The 18,411-nt window shown below is 40.3% G+C and overlaps 1 protein-coding gene across 1 annotated transcript; it reads left to right on the forward strand.

Moving 5' to 3' along the window:
• The first annotated feature begins 3,142 nt into the window (after positions 1-3,142).
• LOC147723957 (uncharacterized) lies at positions 3,143-18,071 on the forward strand. The gene is made up of 2 exons (XM_086917965.1): positions 3,143-4,668; positions 18,056-18,071. Exons 1-2 carry the CDS (start codon positions 3,143-3,145, stop codon positions 18,069-18,071), a joined length of 1,542 nt encoding a protein of 513 aa, XP_086774091.1.
• Positions 18,072-18,411: the final 340 nt, after the last annotated feature.

Genomic DNA, 18,411 nt, shown 5'->3' on the forward strand with positions numbered 1-18,411 from the left:
TCACTGATTGCTAGTTTGGTAGAGAGTGTGTGTAGTAAGGTGGGTTTTGGTACACCGAAATTCACTTAGGTCCTAAGTCTTTATGCACAGTTTTGTGTATGAGCAGAATTCCTGGAATAGTAGTTACAACAAAAAGGCTCGATAAAGGGCTTGCACTTTGAATATGAATATAAAATAGAAGAATAGTTGATAATTACAGCTAAGGAATGCAGCAATTAGATGTGTGTATGTATGGATGATGTGTAGATTGAGTAGAAGATGATAAACGTGAAAAATAAGAAAGGTTGGAGAGACGCAAACTACCCACTGCATTGTCAGTGAAGTGGATCTTTGGATTTCCAGGTCATTACACAGATAGGGTGTTGGATTCCGCAGTGGGAGCAAGAGAAACTAGTACAACAACTAAGGAAGAAAGCTAGTGCATAAAGAAAACACAGTTGGGCAGATTTACAAGGTTGTGGGAAAAATGATGCAAAAGTGGCGCAAGGGGCTTGTAAACCTGCCGCAGTGTGTGGTAGAAAAGACGCAAGAAAGGACAGAAGTGTGCAAATTACCCACTGCTATTCACGGGTAGTAGTTACCAAGAAGGCTGAATAAAGGGCCTGCACTTTGAATTTGAATTAAAGAAGAATAATTGATAAGCCTAGGCAAGAATGGTAGCAAGTAGTTGTGTGTATTTGTGGTTGTTGTGTTGATTGAGTGGAAGATGACTAAGGTGAAAAATTAGAGAGGTTGCAGAGATGCAAACTTTCCATTTCTTTTTAAAGGAAGTGGGTGTTTAGTTTTCCAGTGCATATATATATTCACTGAAAAAAACATAGGTTTCAGGCACGTTATAGTTAGGAATTAGCATTTAAAAAACCTTAGAAATTCACTGAAAAAACCATAGGTTTCAGCCACGTTATAGTTAGGAATTAGCATTTTATAAACCTTAGAATTTTACTGAAAAAAACATAGGTTTCACCCATGTTATAGTTAGCTGGACATTTCTCTCATACAAAACCATTGATATTCCCCTGTTATAGTTAGTTCAGCTAACTATAACTCATGCACCCGCATTGCACTGCTGATGATGTCACATATTACATCACTCATGACATGGTCAGTGACATCACTCATCACATCACTGATGACATCAAAAAATGACATCACTGATGACCTCACTGATGACATCATCCTTGTGAAAGAGTGGCAGACCTCCTCTCACCCTAATATAACCTTTGATACATACATTCAAAAATAGAAACACAAATTTTAAAAGAAAAGGAGATACCAATACCAGTTACAACAACCTATTAGGTAATTCCAACATCTACATACGCATCCTTTCATTCAGCAACAGTTCTATATAGTCACTCATACATGTACTCACTCATCATATGTACTCATACACCTATACATCCTGTTACACACCGATACTCATCCATAGAGTTACTCACACACATACTTACACATGCAAATAAACTATCAAACATCCATTTACTTGCATATACAGCTATACACATACTACTACACTTACTTCTACAGAAACGTACACATACTTACTCTCTTAAAGATTCACTTATAGAAACACATACTTATTTATACAGGAACTCCTCCAATCTGTCAATCTCACATATACTCACTTATATACATCAATACTTACATATACTAGTTTAAAACATATGTAGTTACTCATAAAGATACTATTGAGACAGTGATTCACTCACTAACACACCCATACACACACTGATCCACCCATACAGTCCTGCACACATTCTGTCTTCAAAACACATACAAACAGTGAGTCAGTCATTCATGTATCTATGCGCTAATACCACCTACCAAACCATGCAGACACTCATTCTGATACTCAAAAGACCAGCTAATAACCCATATAGACACTCTTGTAGGTACTCACCAACCCATGCAGTCACTTATATACAAAGTGAGACACTGATACAGATATTTACATATTTAAACATTACTCGCTAATACATGTATTCACTAAGGTATACTTAATAAGTCAGTATACAATCAATTTTACAAAAAAACATCCATTTAGACACTTATTTACCCATTTATTCTTCCATCAACCTTTAGATATATGTATATAAAAAAAATATTTATTTTTCAGAAAGACACACATTCACTGGATGATGTCATCAGTGAGGTCATCAGTGATGTCATTTGAGATGTCATCAGTGATGTGATGAGTGATGTCACTGACCATGTCATGAGTGATGTAATATGTGACGTCATCAGCAGTGCATTACAGGCGCGCGAGTTATAGTTAGCTGAACTAACTATAACGGGGGAATTTCAATGGTTTTGCATGAGAGAAATGTCCAGCTAACTATTTTTCGGGAGAATGGAAGCATAGATCAAGTTGTGAGCCATTTTTTAATGAAGAGAGTTACTTTCAAGGTAATGTTTTGGTGCACGCAGTTGACACCAGTGGTCGAGCATATGAGGTGAAGGACGGTTGTCCAGTTGAAAAAGAAAAAATTGTGCCTAGAAATGCAGATGAGGTGTTAGCTGATGAAGTTTTAGGGAGACGTCCTAAGGCTCCGGTTTATACTTGGAATTGTAGTAGTATTTGTAGTGTGCGACAGGATTCTATTAATTTGTTTTGCAATTCCTTACGTACATATAGTAAGAAAAGTCTAAAACAAAAGTTTAAGATGTTACAAGACTTAGATCCTTGCAGAGTGAGGGAAAAAACAGGTTTGCATAGTCATTCACTTGCTTGTCTTTCTAGAAAAGTATGTCAGAGTACTTTTCACCATTTTAGGATGTTAGGAGTGCATCAAACTAAAGTGAGGAAAATAGTGAGAAGGTTGTATTATGCAAAAAGTCCAGCACTTAAGCTAAAACAGTTAAACAGTGCTTTTTGCATGGATCTGAATTAGATGTGAAGAAGATTTGTGAAGAAATAGAGTTTTGTTACTTTGGTGAAAAAGAGGACACTGCCGAAAATGATACAGTAATAGAATGTAATGTGGAAGAGAATGTACAGATTGTAAGTACTCAAAATTTTGATCATGAAATTACAAAGTTTAAGGTCATTTCAAGTGAAAGGCCAAATTTTTCTTGTGTGTGTTGTCGACGAACTCATTATAAGAATCAGATTCGGTTAGTTGATTTATATGTTAAAAGTGAAATGGAAAATAATAATGAATGGAAGGATTTTGCAACTTATTTGTTGGTTGAGAATTGTTTTGATTTGGGTTCTGATCTATGTATTTGTAAATATTGTTATAATAAATTAAATGAAAACAGAATGCCTGCTAGAGCTGTACATAATAATCTTGAGTTGATAAAGATTCTGTCTGAATTGCTGGGTTTAAATACCTATGAGTGTATTCTGATTCAATGTGTGCATCCTTTTCAGGCTATTGTTCGCATGGAGCCTAAGACAGGGAAATTGCCTCCTTCAGATTTACAGAGAGGATTAAAGGGAAGAGTTTTTTATTTGCCTTTAGATTTAAAGAAAAATATTGACACCATTGGCGTAGAAAAAGTGGAAGAGGAACCTCTAGTTATTCTAGTTAATGGCGTTCCTACAAAGAGTAAGAAAATCTGGCAAGAATTAGTGGATGTTAGGAAAATCAAAAAGGCAACGTTGTATTTAGTAAAAAACATTCAGTACTACAAAAATGTATATGTAGGAGAAGAGGAAACAACTGTAGAAGAGGACAGTGATTCATCAGCTGGACAGATTGAACAAGTAGATGTGTTTAGAAGTGAACAGATTTATGAGCATTATAGTGTTCATCCTCTGCATTCCAAAGAAGTAATGGGGAATGCTATTGAGTTGTTCCAAATGAAAGAAGCCAAAGGAATTCCCATAAGTGTATGGGAAGAAAGTTTGGAAGCTCGTTGTTTTCCTCAATTGTTTCCAACAGGTCAAGGTGGAAGATATGATGACCGACCTGTTCAAATTCCTCCGTCGGAATACCGGACTTTAAGATTATATGCAGAAGATCCAAGATTTCGTCAATGCATTCCATATTTGTTTCATCTTCTGTTTGAGAGTGACTTCTCTGAACTATCTTATGCTGTGAACCATATACTGAAATCTGGAGTACATCTTCAAAATGTTTTGGCAAGGGACTTTATGGATAAAGTCCAAGTGGAAGACAGTATTTTGGAATCTCACCTAATCAATCTCATGGCATGTCAGCGTGGTACGAATGAGTATTGGTACCGTCGTCATGGGGAATTGAAATGTATGCTAAGAAACTTAGGAACTCCTACATGGTTCCTCACTCTTAGCTGTGCTGAGTATGCCTGGGAAGACTTACTTGGATTTCTTCGAGAGGCAAATGGAAACTTAGAAAATATAGAATTTAAGACACCTGGAGAACTGTGCTCTTTGGATCCAGTTAATGTTTGTAGGTATTTTAATCATCGATTTGAAGCTATGATGTCTTTCATCACAAACAAAAAAAATCCTCCACTTGGAGAGGTTTTGGATTTCTTTTGGAGAAAGGAGTATCAAGCAAGAGGTGCTCCTCACATACATATGCTGCTATGGATCAAAGATGCTCCCAAATTTGGAACAGATTCGGATGACACAGTGATGAGTTTCATTGAACAATATTCCACATGTGCTGTTCCGAAAAGTACAGAAGAAGACAATTTACGGCATCAAGTCTTACGCTTTCAAACCCATCGCTGTGGAAAGTACTGTCGTCGAAAGTTCAAATCCAAGGAGAAGTTATGTTATGTTATGTTATGTTATGCGTTTATATTTGGCGCACAGATGCTCCAGCTAAGGAGTGTCCTGGCGCCCGACAAGGCAGCTGCACAACACAACTAAACAAAAAAACAAACATATGTATACAAACTAAGGGAATAAAAGGTTTTCACCGCACGGCGAAAGGAAAGCAGATCTCTCATAGCGCGAATCGCCGGGGGCAAAGAATTCCAAAGGGCAGCTGCGCGCACTCGAAACGAGCGTCCACCAGCCCTACTCCGCTTGAAGCGCGGCACAACGGCCAGTTCAAGGTCTGCAGATCTTAAGGGTCGCGCTGGGATGTAGTTGGCCAGGAGGGCCGTAAGGATCGTTGCTGGAGACCCCTTCAGAATTTTATAGGCGACGCAGAGGACCTTAAACTGGATCCGCTGGGCCACCGGAAGCCAATGCAATGACCGCAGGGTACTGGACGTAGGACAGAATCTTGGGAGGCCTACCACCGCTCTAGCTGCGGCGTTCTGAATCCTCTGTAAGCGCCCAATCTCTGCCAGATTCAGACCGGCCAACAAGGAACTCGCATAGTCCAGCCTGGAGATGACCGTAGCTTGGATCATGAGTTGCCTGGTGGGGGCATCGAAGAACTTAAGCACAGGACGGAGCCCGCGCAGGATGCCAAAGCAGCATGCAGCCGTGCGTTTGGTATGGCACACAAACGTGAGGGAGGGGTCCAGCCAGACCCCGAGGTTCTTAAGCTCGGCGACTGGGATGGGAACAGGACCCAAATCCCCCGGCCACCATCTCTCTCCCCACAGCTCCGGCTGTCTGCCAAAAACCTACACAAAATGTTGTTTTGGATTTCCATGACCAGTAGTATCTAAAGGAAGAGTGAACAATTTTATGTCTTCACTGCGACATACTGTGACAAGAAAATCTCCCAAAAATACGTACAAATTGAAAAGAAATGAACAGTCCAAATACATAAATGACTACAACCCAGTCATGTTGTCCATGTGGAATGCTAACATGGATATTCAATATGTTGCTGACAACTCTATTGCTGTGGCTCGATATGTAACGTCTTCCATCACAAAATCAGAAAAGACGGAACTGAAGGAAATGTGGGAGGATATTTCGCATGAAAAGAGCCTAAGTAAGAAATTATACAGTTACAGTCTGAAGATGTTGTCACATCGAGAAATTGGAGCATATGAATGTTCAAATCGGTTATCATCAGCAAGTCTGTATGCCAAATCGAGATCCATCATTTGGGTGAGTCTAGGTCTTGCTGCAACAGGAAACCGAGTTTTGAAGTCTGCACAAGAAATTGAGTATTTGGCGGAGTTTCAACCAAACAGTACAGATATTTTGAAGACAAACATGTTGGATACATATTATCCAAATAGAAGTAGTCATCTTGAGACGTTTGTCTCTATGAAGTACTGCAAAGCTATACTTATAGGAGGAATATGACAGAAGATATCAATAAAGGAGTATATGCTGTAATTGGATGTGAAGGATGTCTGGTGAAACAAAGAAAAGGACATTTGATTAATCATCGTAAATTGAGTTGCGAATCTCCTGATAAAAGGGAATTTTACTATTTAGCTCTTTTGCAACTCTTTAAGCCATGGCGTTCAGAAGAGGAACTACTTGGAGATTTTCTCAGTTTTGAAGATTCTTTCAATGCAACCAAGTATACCATAGAATGTCCTGTTTTTCCAAATTATCTCCAAATGTTGAACGATGAAATACAGCAAGAAGCTACCATTGCAGCAGAGATTGGTAGAGACAGTTCTCAAGACAGTCAAAGTTCTGTTTCGTTGAGTCAGGATCCACAAGGAGGACCAATTATCCAAAATGAAGCTGCCACTGCCATGGAAGAGGTGGAAAGAGCCATGGAACAAGCTCAGGAGGATGTAGTTATTTTAGAAGATTTGGAAAATCAACTAAACGTGTAGCAGAAAAAAATATATGATGAAGTCTCAGAACAGATTGAGCATGGTTTACGTCATGATAAAAAAGAGTGCTCATGTACGTCATTTGAACCTGTCTGACTGTATGTGAGTGGAGAAGCCGGAACTGGGAAAGTTTTCTTATTAAATCAATTGCAACTTATCTGCAGAAAAGAACAGAGTCATCACTGTCTTATGTTGTTACTGCTCCAACTGGGTTGGCAGCACATAACATTAAAGGGATTACTTTACATCGTTTATTGATGCTGCCAGTAGAGCATGATAATAAATTACAATACCACAAGCTATCTGGAGAAGCTTGTTGTGAAGTTGGTAGAGTCCTGATGAAAATGAAACTTCTTATCATTGATGAGGTAAGCATGGTTTCAAATGTGATGCTTGCTTTTGTGCATTTAAGAATGCAACAAATTCTTAAAACAGAGTATGATGTGTTATTTGGAGGCAAACACATCATTGTCTTTGGAGATCTACTGCAGCTAACTCCAGTGAAAGGACAACCAGTGTTTAAGATGCTTACGCATTAAGATACAAGAAAGTGCCTAGGAAGCATTGGAAATGTGAATATCTGGTTATATTTTAAATATGCAGAACTGCTTCAAAACATGCGACAGGCAAAGGATGAAGATTATAAAAATATTCTACAAGATGTAAGAATTGGAAAAGTAACTGAACATTGCAAAGAAGCTTTACAGTCACGATTAATTTCAAATTTGTTTCCAAAGGAAAATATTCTCCCAGAGATTATTTATCAGAAAATTGCTGAAAACAAAACTGTAATATGCTTGATGCCAACTCTTCGAGAATGTTCAGTCTTCAACAACAAAATGTTAGAGTTAGAAAATCAAGAGATTGTGAAACTGGAAGCTATTGATAAAACAGAGCACGAAGGAGTTACTATTGTTTTGTCAGAAAAGTTGAAATCAAAGTTGGATTTCTTAGAGAAGACAATTCCTAAAACTGCTGGTTTTGAAAAGACTCTATATGTATGTTTAAATTGTCGTATAATTTTACGACGGAATTTAAATATGGAAAGAGGTTTAGTAAATGGAGCAATGGGTCATGTTGTTGATTTTGTGAATTACCGAAATAGAGATGGAATTTAATTTTTGAAAATTAAATTTGATGGAATTGAAGAAGTACAACAGTTTAGTCGTTGCTCTGTTCAATTTTTGCTTTAGAAAGATTTATATGTCCGTCGAAAACAGTTTCCTGTTTCTTTGTCATATTCAGTAACTATTCATAAATCTCAAGGTTTAAGTGTAGATAGTGCTTTGATGAATATTGAAAGTTCTGTCTTCAAGGAGGGTATGGCATATGTTGCTTTATCTCGAGTCAGAACTTTATCTGGATTGTACTTGATTGATTTTGATGAGACAAAGATTAGTGCAGATCTAAATTGTGTAAAGGAATATAATAGGTTAAGAAGAGAGTATGCTCCAAATTTACCTCAATATTCTCTATTTGAAAAGCGTGTGGTAGGCCGAAAAAGAAGAAATGAGAAAATGTGTAGCAAGGCTGTAGCAAAAAAAAGAAAAGTAGATGAACCAGTAATTGTAAGCAGAAACAAAGAGGATTCTGTTGAAAATATTGTTGGATTTCAGTTTGAGAACAGTTCTGGTGTCAACTGCTATGCTAATGTAAAGTTTGCAAGAACAGATTGTTAAAAATCGGATCAAAGTTTTTGTTGTTTGTTGAATACTGTGTTTGAGAAATGTAGCAGTGATAGAACAAATATAGAAAGTGTTTCTGATATTCGAAATGATTTAGACATATGTTCTGGTATAACTCAATTTTCTCAAAATATTCAGGAAGATTGTCAGGAATTTCCAATGTACATGCTTGTTATATTGCAAGAGGAAGGTATAGATGTTGAAAATCTTTTTTGCCTTTTTTATAAATGGCAACATGTCTGCGATAATTGTTCCTTTTCAAGTAGTACAACAGTAGATACTGAAAGATTTATATATTTGACTTTACCAGACTGCAAATCAGTGTCTTTTAATAATCTAGTTAGAGCAGCTGATCAAAACATGGTTTGTACCCAATGTAACTCTGCAATGCTATCAACATTATTTATACAAAGTTATGGACAGTACGTAATTTTAATGTTCCAACGATGTAGACCTGATCGAACTAAATTAACAACTTTAATTAAGGATTTTGTGGCTTCTCAATTATCAATTTCAGGAAGAACCTTTGTAACAGTAGCAATTATTTTCCATGATGGTCCTTCAACAACATCTGGACATTATACAGCTTATTTAAAATGTCAAAAAGGCTGGACTTATTGTAATGATACTGTTTTGACTTTCCAAAAACGTTTGCCTTTTGACTTAAAAAAATCTTACCTAGTGTTTTTACAACCTACATTTTAGGAAAGTAATTGGCCTAGAAAGATTGGAGCAATTAATAAAAGTTAGTCATCAGGATACTATATGATGTTCAGATTCTGATAGTTTACTGGTTGTTTAAGGTTTTATGGACATGATACACATCCTTGGGTGAAGATATAAATATTGTTAGGTGTTACGAAAGACGTTGGAGCTTTTCATGCAGAAGGTCGGGAAATGGAAGGTCAAGAGTATTATTAAGTATTTTCCAAACCAAGGAATTTTTACGTACTATTTGGCCATGTGGGAAAGTATATCAATGAAAAATGAGTTTCTCGGGTAAATGTTAATAATATATGTTTTTACATAAGTTTGTAATGATACTCAATTGATTTTCAAACAACGTTTGCCTTTTGACTTAACAAATTCTTACCTAGTGTTTTTAGAACCGAAATTTTAGTGAAAGTAATTGGACAATGAAGATTCGAGCAGTTAATAAAAGTAAGTGTGTTGTTCAAAATTAGTTTGTGAGTGAAAGTGATCAAGATAATTAGTAAACTGGTAGTTGTCATAGAGGTAGTGTAAGTGTATCACATAGTGAGTGATATCAGTATTATAGGAAATGTTAATCAAGAGTAAGTCAGAGGTGCAAATATAATTATTGTTAGATGATGAAATAGATGTTGGACTTTTCATTCAGAAAGTCGGGTAAATGGAAGTTTAAAACTACTATTAAGTAATTTCCAAAAAGAGGACTTTCTGTATACCATTTGGCCATGTGGAAAGGTATGTAAATGAAGAATACGTATTTCGGGTAAATGTGGTTAATATATGTTTCTATATCACTTTAGTTTGAGAGTATAATAATGAGATACTGTATCTTAGAAATTGCTCTTTGGAATAAAACATTTAAGATATGTTTTTTCTAAGTTTTATGTTTTTTTTTAAACACAATCATTTTGATTGTGTTTTTTTTTGCCCGCTGTGATATGATGAATAGTATTGAAATCACTGTTTTTAGTGAAAATCAATATATTCTGAGAACAGCAAAAATAAACCATATAACATGTTGTACAAGTTAATTTGCATTTTGTATTGTGAAATATATATTATAACTGATTTGTTTACTCTCTTCTACAGATATTACATTTATAAGGTAAGTACGACTAATAAAAAAAACATTTTCATTACTTTTTTATTTCTGTTTCTCTCTATCCTTCCCTTACTGCCTCTCTCTTAACCTCACTGCTTTCATACTTTCAGTTTCTCACTCCCTTTCTCTTATGTTCACTCCCTTTAACTCATCCACATTTTGTCACTGACTTTTTTTTGCTCCTTCACTCAGTCCCCTTCTCTCACTCTTTCCTTCACTCCCTCTATTTCCTCACTCTTTTACTCTTCTAGTCTCATGCTCACTCGCCTTTATTCATCCTCTATCACCTCTGTTTCATCAAACTTACTGTCATTGTTTTACCCTACGTCACCCCTGTCCCTTTATTGTGCTTCCCTCACTTATCCTCATTCCCTATACTTCACTCCCCTTCTTTTTAGTCTTCTCACCCACTCATGTTAAGTCAGTCCCTCTGGTTCACTCCCCTTCACCTCTCTTTCCTTCCTTTGCTCACTCACTAATTCCCCTTCTGTCACTCACCTAACTACACTTCAAACACACCTTTACAAAACTCCCTGTGTCCTTTTACTTTCTCTGTACTCTTCCATCACTCCCTCTCTCTTAGACTCACTGTTGTTAACGCACCTGCACTAATTCCCCCTTCCCTCTCCCTCATTTCCCTTCCCTAACTCCTCTTTCCTTTTTCTCCTGCTTTGATTCTTGTATTGTGAATAATGTATTATAACTGATTTGTTTTTTCGTTTCCACAGATATTTCATTTATAAGGTAAGTACAACTGACCAAAAAAACTTTTATACAGATTCGGTAATTTAATTTTTTTATTTTTATTTATATTGCTTTTATTTTTTATTGCAAGCAAATCAGATACATATTTCATACTGAGAAGGTATACACAAACATAATAAGAGGAAAGAAAAAAGAGATACATTACAGTTCTACGGATGCGCATATCGAAAAAGAAGCAAAAGTAGTCTTTTTAATTGATATTAGACAGAAGTCTTCTAGGTTCCTAATTCTGCCTGTATCCAATGATGAACTGGAGCCCAAATTTCCCCCCGCTAGTCTTTTAGCACGTCCTTCACAGCATAGATTGCCTGTTCTAGATTATACTTTGCTAATAGCCGGGCCCTCCAAGCATGAAATTGCAGCGGATCTGGGCTAATCCATTCCAGATTCGGTAATTTCAAAAGAGAAATTACATACATCCCATTTACCTACTCTTAAATATTGAGGGGTATGATTTGGGACGCAATGTAGGTAGGCATTTACCAGTCGGTAACGGCTGAATTTGGCCATTACCGACCGGTAAATGCCTTTTCCTATGTAGGAGGCATTTATTTACAGATATGGTATTTTTACCGATTCTGTATTTACCGAATTGGTAAAATTACCGAATCGGTAAATACAGACTCGGTAAAAATACCAAATATGTAAATTCTAATGTAGGTAGCACTGTTGACAGTGCTAGAGGCGTCTAAGAATTCGTTATTTACCACTCAATACAATTGGGTGGTAAATAAGGAATTCCTGTGTACATGCACATCTGTGCATGTACACCTGTGCCATGTGGCATGTATGTGTGTCACATTGCACACAAGCCAAAAACAGGTGTGCTACAGGGTGTCAAAGTGACACCCTGTTCCCGCTGGCAGGATTCGGTATTTAGCGATTCAGTAATTACCGAATCGGTATTTGCCATTGATTCCTATGGGCTTCAAGGCCCATAGGAATCAATGGCAAATACAGATTCGGTAATTATCGAATCGGTAATTACCGAATTTTACCGAATCAGTAATTAATTCGGTAAAAATACCTACATCCCCATTGCCAGTTCTTAAATACCGAATCGGTATGATTCGGTATTTAAGAAGTGGTAATCTGGGATTACCTACATCGGGCCCTCGGTATTTATGAGTAGGTAAATGAGATTACGTACATCTGGCCCATTGAGTTGTAACATATTTATATACATATGTTACATTTCAGTGCTTTGAAAGTAGTACAGTATACTATAGGTAAACACCTTATAGGTTTATGCTGTACCACATCCTTATAGTTTTACACTTTGACATTCACTATGACAAACTTTTACATACAAACATAGAAATTTAGTTCTTTTTTTAACCAGTAGAGGTAGTTCTTAAAATAACTTTTTTTTTCTTTTTTTTTGCTGGCAAAACGTAGAAAAATGAACTTTTTTACACAAAACAATTGTTCAACAGGAACAAACTATGAAATTGAAAGAAAAAAATTATTTGCTGCATCTGTGGTTCCTGTTCTTCTGCAAAATTACTTCAAAGGACTGTTGTCCGAAGGCTACTAATTTATTGCAATGCATGCATTGCATCATTACATTTTTCTGTCAGTGAGTGAGTGGGTGTGTGAGTGGCTGTATGGATGAGTGAGTGATTGTATGAGTACTTGTATGGGTATATGAATCGGTATGTGAGTGGTTTTGTTGGTTTGTGAGTGGGTGTATGAGAGGTTGTATGGGTGTGTAAGTAGTTCTGTAGAATATTTAATCTGTGATGTTATTTGAGATGTCTTCAGTGATGTTATCAATGAAGTCACTGACCATGTCATGAGTGATGTAATATGTGAGGTCATAAGCAATGCATTGCGGGGGCCCGAGTTATAGTTAACTCGGCTAACTATAACGGATGAATTTCTCTGATTTTGTATGAGTAAAATCTGACGATAACTATAACATCACTGTAACCATTGCATTGAGGGGCGTAAGTTATAGTTATCACAGGTAACCATAACTGAGGAATTTGACTGGTTTTGTACCAGTGAAATGTGAACCTAACTATAAGGTCTCTTAAACCTTTATTTTTTTCAGTGAATTAAAAAAAAAATTAAATTCAATTTACTAACTATAACGTCCTTGTAACCTTTGGTTTTGCAGTGAATTTCTAAGATTTTTTTAAATGTTGTTTCCCAACTATAACATCCCTGTAACCTTTGTGTTTTTTAAGTGAAGTTCTAAGGATTTTTAGTATTTTATTTCCTAAAAATAACCACTAACCTTTGACACTGAGTGTGTGGGTGAGTGTCTCAGTAGGTCTGTGAGTGTGTGTGAGAGTGTCTGAATGGGTCTGTGAGTGGGTGTGTGAGTGTCTGGGTGGGTTTGTTAGTGGGTCTATGAGTACGTGAATGGGTCTGTGAGTGGGTATGTGAGTGCCTGTATGGGTCTGTGAGTGTCTGTGTGGGCCTGTGGCTGGTGGTTGCATCTGTGAATGGGTCTGTGAGTAGTGCTATGGGTCTGTGAGTGGCCGTGTGAGTGGTTGTGTGCGTCTGTGAATGGGTCTGTGAGTGGTGCTATGGGTCTGTGAGTGGGAATGTGAGTAGCTGTGTGGATCTGAGTGGGTGTGTGAGCACCTGTGTTTGTGAGTGGATGTGTGAGTGGTGCTATGGATTTAGGACATTACTGAAGGCATTTAAAAGGGAGAAACATAGACCCTGCACACAGCAACTGGTGACAAGAAAGAACCCCCTTCTAAAAGTCACTACATGAGATATTGCAATTGATAAAAGCAAGGATGCAAACACCTTTATCATGGATTACAGAAAACTTTTCACAGTGGAAATGCAGAGAAAGTCCACTTGCTTTGCCTTGGCCATGCACACAAAGTTAAAATGATTAGTACTTTACAGAAGTAGAGCTTCAACTCGGCCACCTGCTTTGTTTATATCTGTAAGGACTTCCCGTTATGGTTTCATTTCTGTGGAATGAGCATTGTGCAGACTCAATCTTGCCCTGCATATTTATCTAAGAAGAACTCACCGTTTTGCCCGACACCTCTGCCCAGATGGAGTACTTTCCACTGGCTAATTAATAAGTGCTACAAGGTTGGGTAAATGTATAGTGCATCTCCGACACTACAGATGCGTAAAGGACGCCGAGGGAATATATCCAGTAACCTTGTGTGTCTGTAACTTTGCCAATGTGATTGTTCCTCAAGCATCTTCACCAGATAACTTTACAAGCTGGCAATGGTCCAGGAGAGGGCCACACACACCCTCTTCATTTAAAAATCAGTTTTGCCCTGGGGAGGTGGTGGTCCCTGGGCCCCAGGGGTTCTGTGAGACCCCCCACCAACAAATAAATTAGCCACAGGGAGTTGATGGTCCCTGGGGAATGGGGGTCCACGAGGCCCCCAACTCATTTCTTAAGGGAGGGGGTGATCCCTGGTGCACAGGGGGTCTGTGAGACCCCCCGTCATTTATTTTTATGGCTGCATGCTCCCGGGACCTGGCCTACACGGGGGCTAAATAATAGAGAATGTGGTAGCCTGTGCTTCTCTTTTTTTAAATTTTCAGCAGGAGCTGCAGTTTCAGCACAGCTCCTGCTGAAATTTATTTTAAAGAAGCAATTTTCTGCCCTGGCAGGATCCCTCTGGGACCCCCCCAAGAGGCCCAGGGGTCACAGTATTGGTATTCCTACCCTGCCCTTTTTTCTTTTTGTTTATGTTTTTTGTTGTGACTCAGCAGAAGCTGAGTCCTAAAATGGCTGCCAACACTTCCCTGTTTGAAGTGTTGGCATCCAATCAGATTTGAGCACAGGGACTGTTGAATCCTTGGAGAGTCTGCGACCCTATATAAACACATTTGAATTTCCCTTAATATCTCCAGAACTACTGAACGGATTTACACCAATTTACAAAAAAGGGGGCTTTCTGGACCAACAGCCTCCTTTCGGCAAATTTGGTGTAATTCCGCTCAGCAGTTTGGGCTGTAGTCGTGTCTCCATCCGCGCCAAGACCGCGCCCAGCGCCAGACCCCCTGGTCCCCGCAAACCCCACCCCTCCCACATCACATACAATGCAGCTACCCTCTCAGCCCTTAATCCCGGCCGTTCACCAAACTGCTACCAAGCCGAATCTGGACGCACCCATGGACCATTCGCCTGCCACTCCTGCAAGTACAACTGCACTAAGAAATCCACCACACCCTCAGATTCCAAACCGCGATCCGACCCCAACCATCTGAAGTGCATCCTGCTCAACGCTCGCTCGGTCCACAGTAACGCCATCGAACTATGGAACATACTTGACACCACAACGCTGGACATCGCCTTTCTCACAGAAACCTGGATGAACACACCTTCAGCACCCGACATCGCCATAGCCATTCCGAACGGCTACAAGATCATCCGAAAAGATCGCACCACCAAACAAACAGGAGGAGGCATCGCCATCGTCCATAAGAACACCATCCGCATCTCTACCAGCTCCGACGATAACCTCGCTACCGCCGAACACCTCTACTTCCAGATCCACACCGATCCGAAGTCCACACTCAGAGGCACCCTCATCTATAGACCATCAGGACCCCGCGCACAATTCTGCGAAGACATCACTGAATTCGTCACCCCTCACGCCCTCCCCTCCGAGGACTACATCCTGCTAGGAGACATCAACTTCCACCTAGAAAAGAACAATGACAGCAACACCACCACCCTTCTGGACAACCTCGCCAATCTCGGACTCAAACAACTTGTCAACACCCCCACTCACAACGCAGGGCACACGCTCGACCCAATCTTCACCTCCAGCAAGCATATCTCCTTCGACCACACAACAGCCCACCAATGGACAGACCACAGCTGCGTTCACTTCAGCTACAAAAAGACTACAACCCACAACCTCCCTCAACCAATTCCGCGCAGAAACTGGAACAAAATTACAACCGACCAACTCTTCACATCACTGCAACAAAACCTCCCTACAAAATCATCGGACCCAAACCTTGCAGCAACCAACCTCACACAATGGATCACCCACAGCGCTGATGAATTAGCACCCTTGAAAAAACAGCAATCCAAACAAATCAACAATAAAGCCCCTTGGTTTAATGAGGACCTCAAAAACTCCAAGAAGACCTGCCGCACCCTCGAGAAAGCCTGGAAAAAAGACCGAACCTCTGACAACCAGGCAGCCTTCAAGAACGCCATCCGCAAACACCACCAACTGATCCGATCCACCAAGAAATCAGCACTCAAAGACCGACTCGACAACAACGCCAAAACAGCAAGGAACTATTCAACATTGTCAAAGAATTCACCAACCCCCCCGCCGGCACGAACGATATCACCCCCTCCCAAGACCTCTGCGACTCCTTAGCCTCATTCTTCCACAACAAAATCGCAGACATACATAACAGCTTCGCAAATGAGACTGAAATCCGAGCCCCACCACCCCCACCTGAACTTAAACACCCCCCTAACAACCTCTGCGCCTGGAACCCAATCTCCACTGAAGAAACCATCCGTCTGATGAACTCCATCCACTCAGGATCACCAACCGACCCATGTCCCCACTACATTTTCAACAAAGCAGACTCCGTTATCGCACCCCATCTCCGAGATGTCATCAACTGCTCCCTAAACGCTGCCACCTTCCCAGAAAGCTGGAAACACGCCGAACTCAGCGCCCTCCTGAAGAAACCCACAGCAGACCCCACCGAACTCAAGAATTACCGCCCCATCTCACTCCTTCCTTTCCCTGCCAAAGTCATCGAGAAAGCCATCAACAATCAGCTCGCCGCCTTCCTCGAATCCAACAAATCCCTCGACCCTTCACAATCCGGCTTCCGAGCCAAACACAGCACGGAGACCGCCCTCATCGCAGCAACTGACGACATTCGGACACTTCTGGACAATGGAGAAACAACCGCACTCATCCTACTTGACCTCTCCGCAGCATTCAACACAGTCTGCCATACCACCCTTATCAAACACCTTAGCAACGTCGGGATACAAGGTAAAGCACTAGACTGGATAGTCTCGTTCCTCGCCGGTAGAACTCAGAGAGTCCGCCTCCCCCCCTTCAGATCAGAGGCCACCGAAGTCATCTGTGGTGTACCACAAGGATCTTCACTCAGCCCCACCCTCTTCAACGTATACATGAGTCCCCTTGCATCCATCGCACGCAAACACAACCTCAACATCATCTCCTATGCAGACGACACACAGCTCATCCTCTCCCTCACCAACGATCCCAGTACCGCCAAAACCAACCTACACGAAGGAATGAAAGAAGTAGCCGAATGGATGAAAGACAGCCGTCTAAAACTGAACTCGGACAAAACTGAAGTCCTCATCTTAGGCTCATCCCCCTCCGCCTGGGACGATTCTTGGTGGCCACCGGCCCTGGGAATTGCACCCACACCTGCTGACCACGCACGCAACCTGGGTTTCATCCTAGACTCCTCCCTCTCAATGACCAGACAAGTCAACGCCGTCACCTCATCTTGCTTCAACATCCTACGCATGCTTAAAAAAATCTTCCGCTGGATCCCCACCGAAACAAGAAAAACGGTCACCCACGCACTGGTTACCAGCCGACTGGACTACGGAAACACCCTCTACGCCGGAACCACCACCAAACTCCAGAAAAAACTCCAACGCATCCAAAACGCCTCAGCCAGACTTATACTGGACCTCCCCCGCCGAGCTCACATCTCCGGGCACCTGAAAGACCTCCACTGGCTTCCCGTCAACAAGAGAATAACGTTCTGCCTCCTTACCCACGCACACAAAGCCCTCTACGACCTAGTACCCGACTGCCTCAACACACGCCTGTCCTTTTACACCCCCCCGCCAACTACGATCATCCACACAAGCCCTCGCCGCAATCCCACGCATCCATAAATCCACCATGGGAGGAAGATCCTTCTCCTACTTAGCGGCCAAGACCTGGAACTCTCTCCCCACCCATCTCCGCCTTACCCAGAACCACCTCACCTTCAGAAAACAACTAAAAACTTGGATATTTGACAAATAAACTTCCCCTTCCCCCAAGCGCCTTGAGACCCTCTGGGTATATAGGGCGCTATACAAATTCCAAACTTGAACTTGAACTAAAATTCCTATGACAATTAACATGGGAAATGCATGCTTTTGACCTTCCCTTTTGTGTCGGCCCCTGATTGCCAGATGCCAGATCACCTAGAAACTTTAAATGCGCAACAAGAATCACTGCTGCACTTTTTTGAGAAAATTGCGTGAAGATTCGGCAAATAGTGCCAAAGATATAGGCAAGTCAAAAACTATTTTCCTATGGAACATGGTCCTAACTATAACTACCTATACTGGCGAACACCAGTAGGTTTTATATATATATATATATGTGATAGTGATAGTGAACCACAGTACAGCACATACCTTCCATCTTAATCCCTGGTAAATGTGCAATATTAACAAACAATGAAATCCACATTGGTTTTTAAACAAATAATGCAATTGTTTTGGAATGGAGTGGTTTTTATGATGGCTTTCCTTTTTTAATTTTT

This window comes from Lissotriton vulgaris, chromosome 4_1 (assembly GCF_964263255.1).
Source record: "Lissotriton vulgaris chromosome 4_1, aLisVul1.2, whole genome shotgun sequence".
Taxonomy (NCBI): domain Eukaryota; kingdom Metazoa; phylum Chordata; class Amphibia; order Caudata; family Salamandridae; genus Lissotriton; species Lissotriton vulgaris.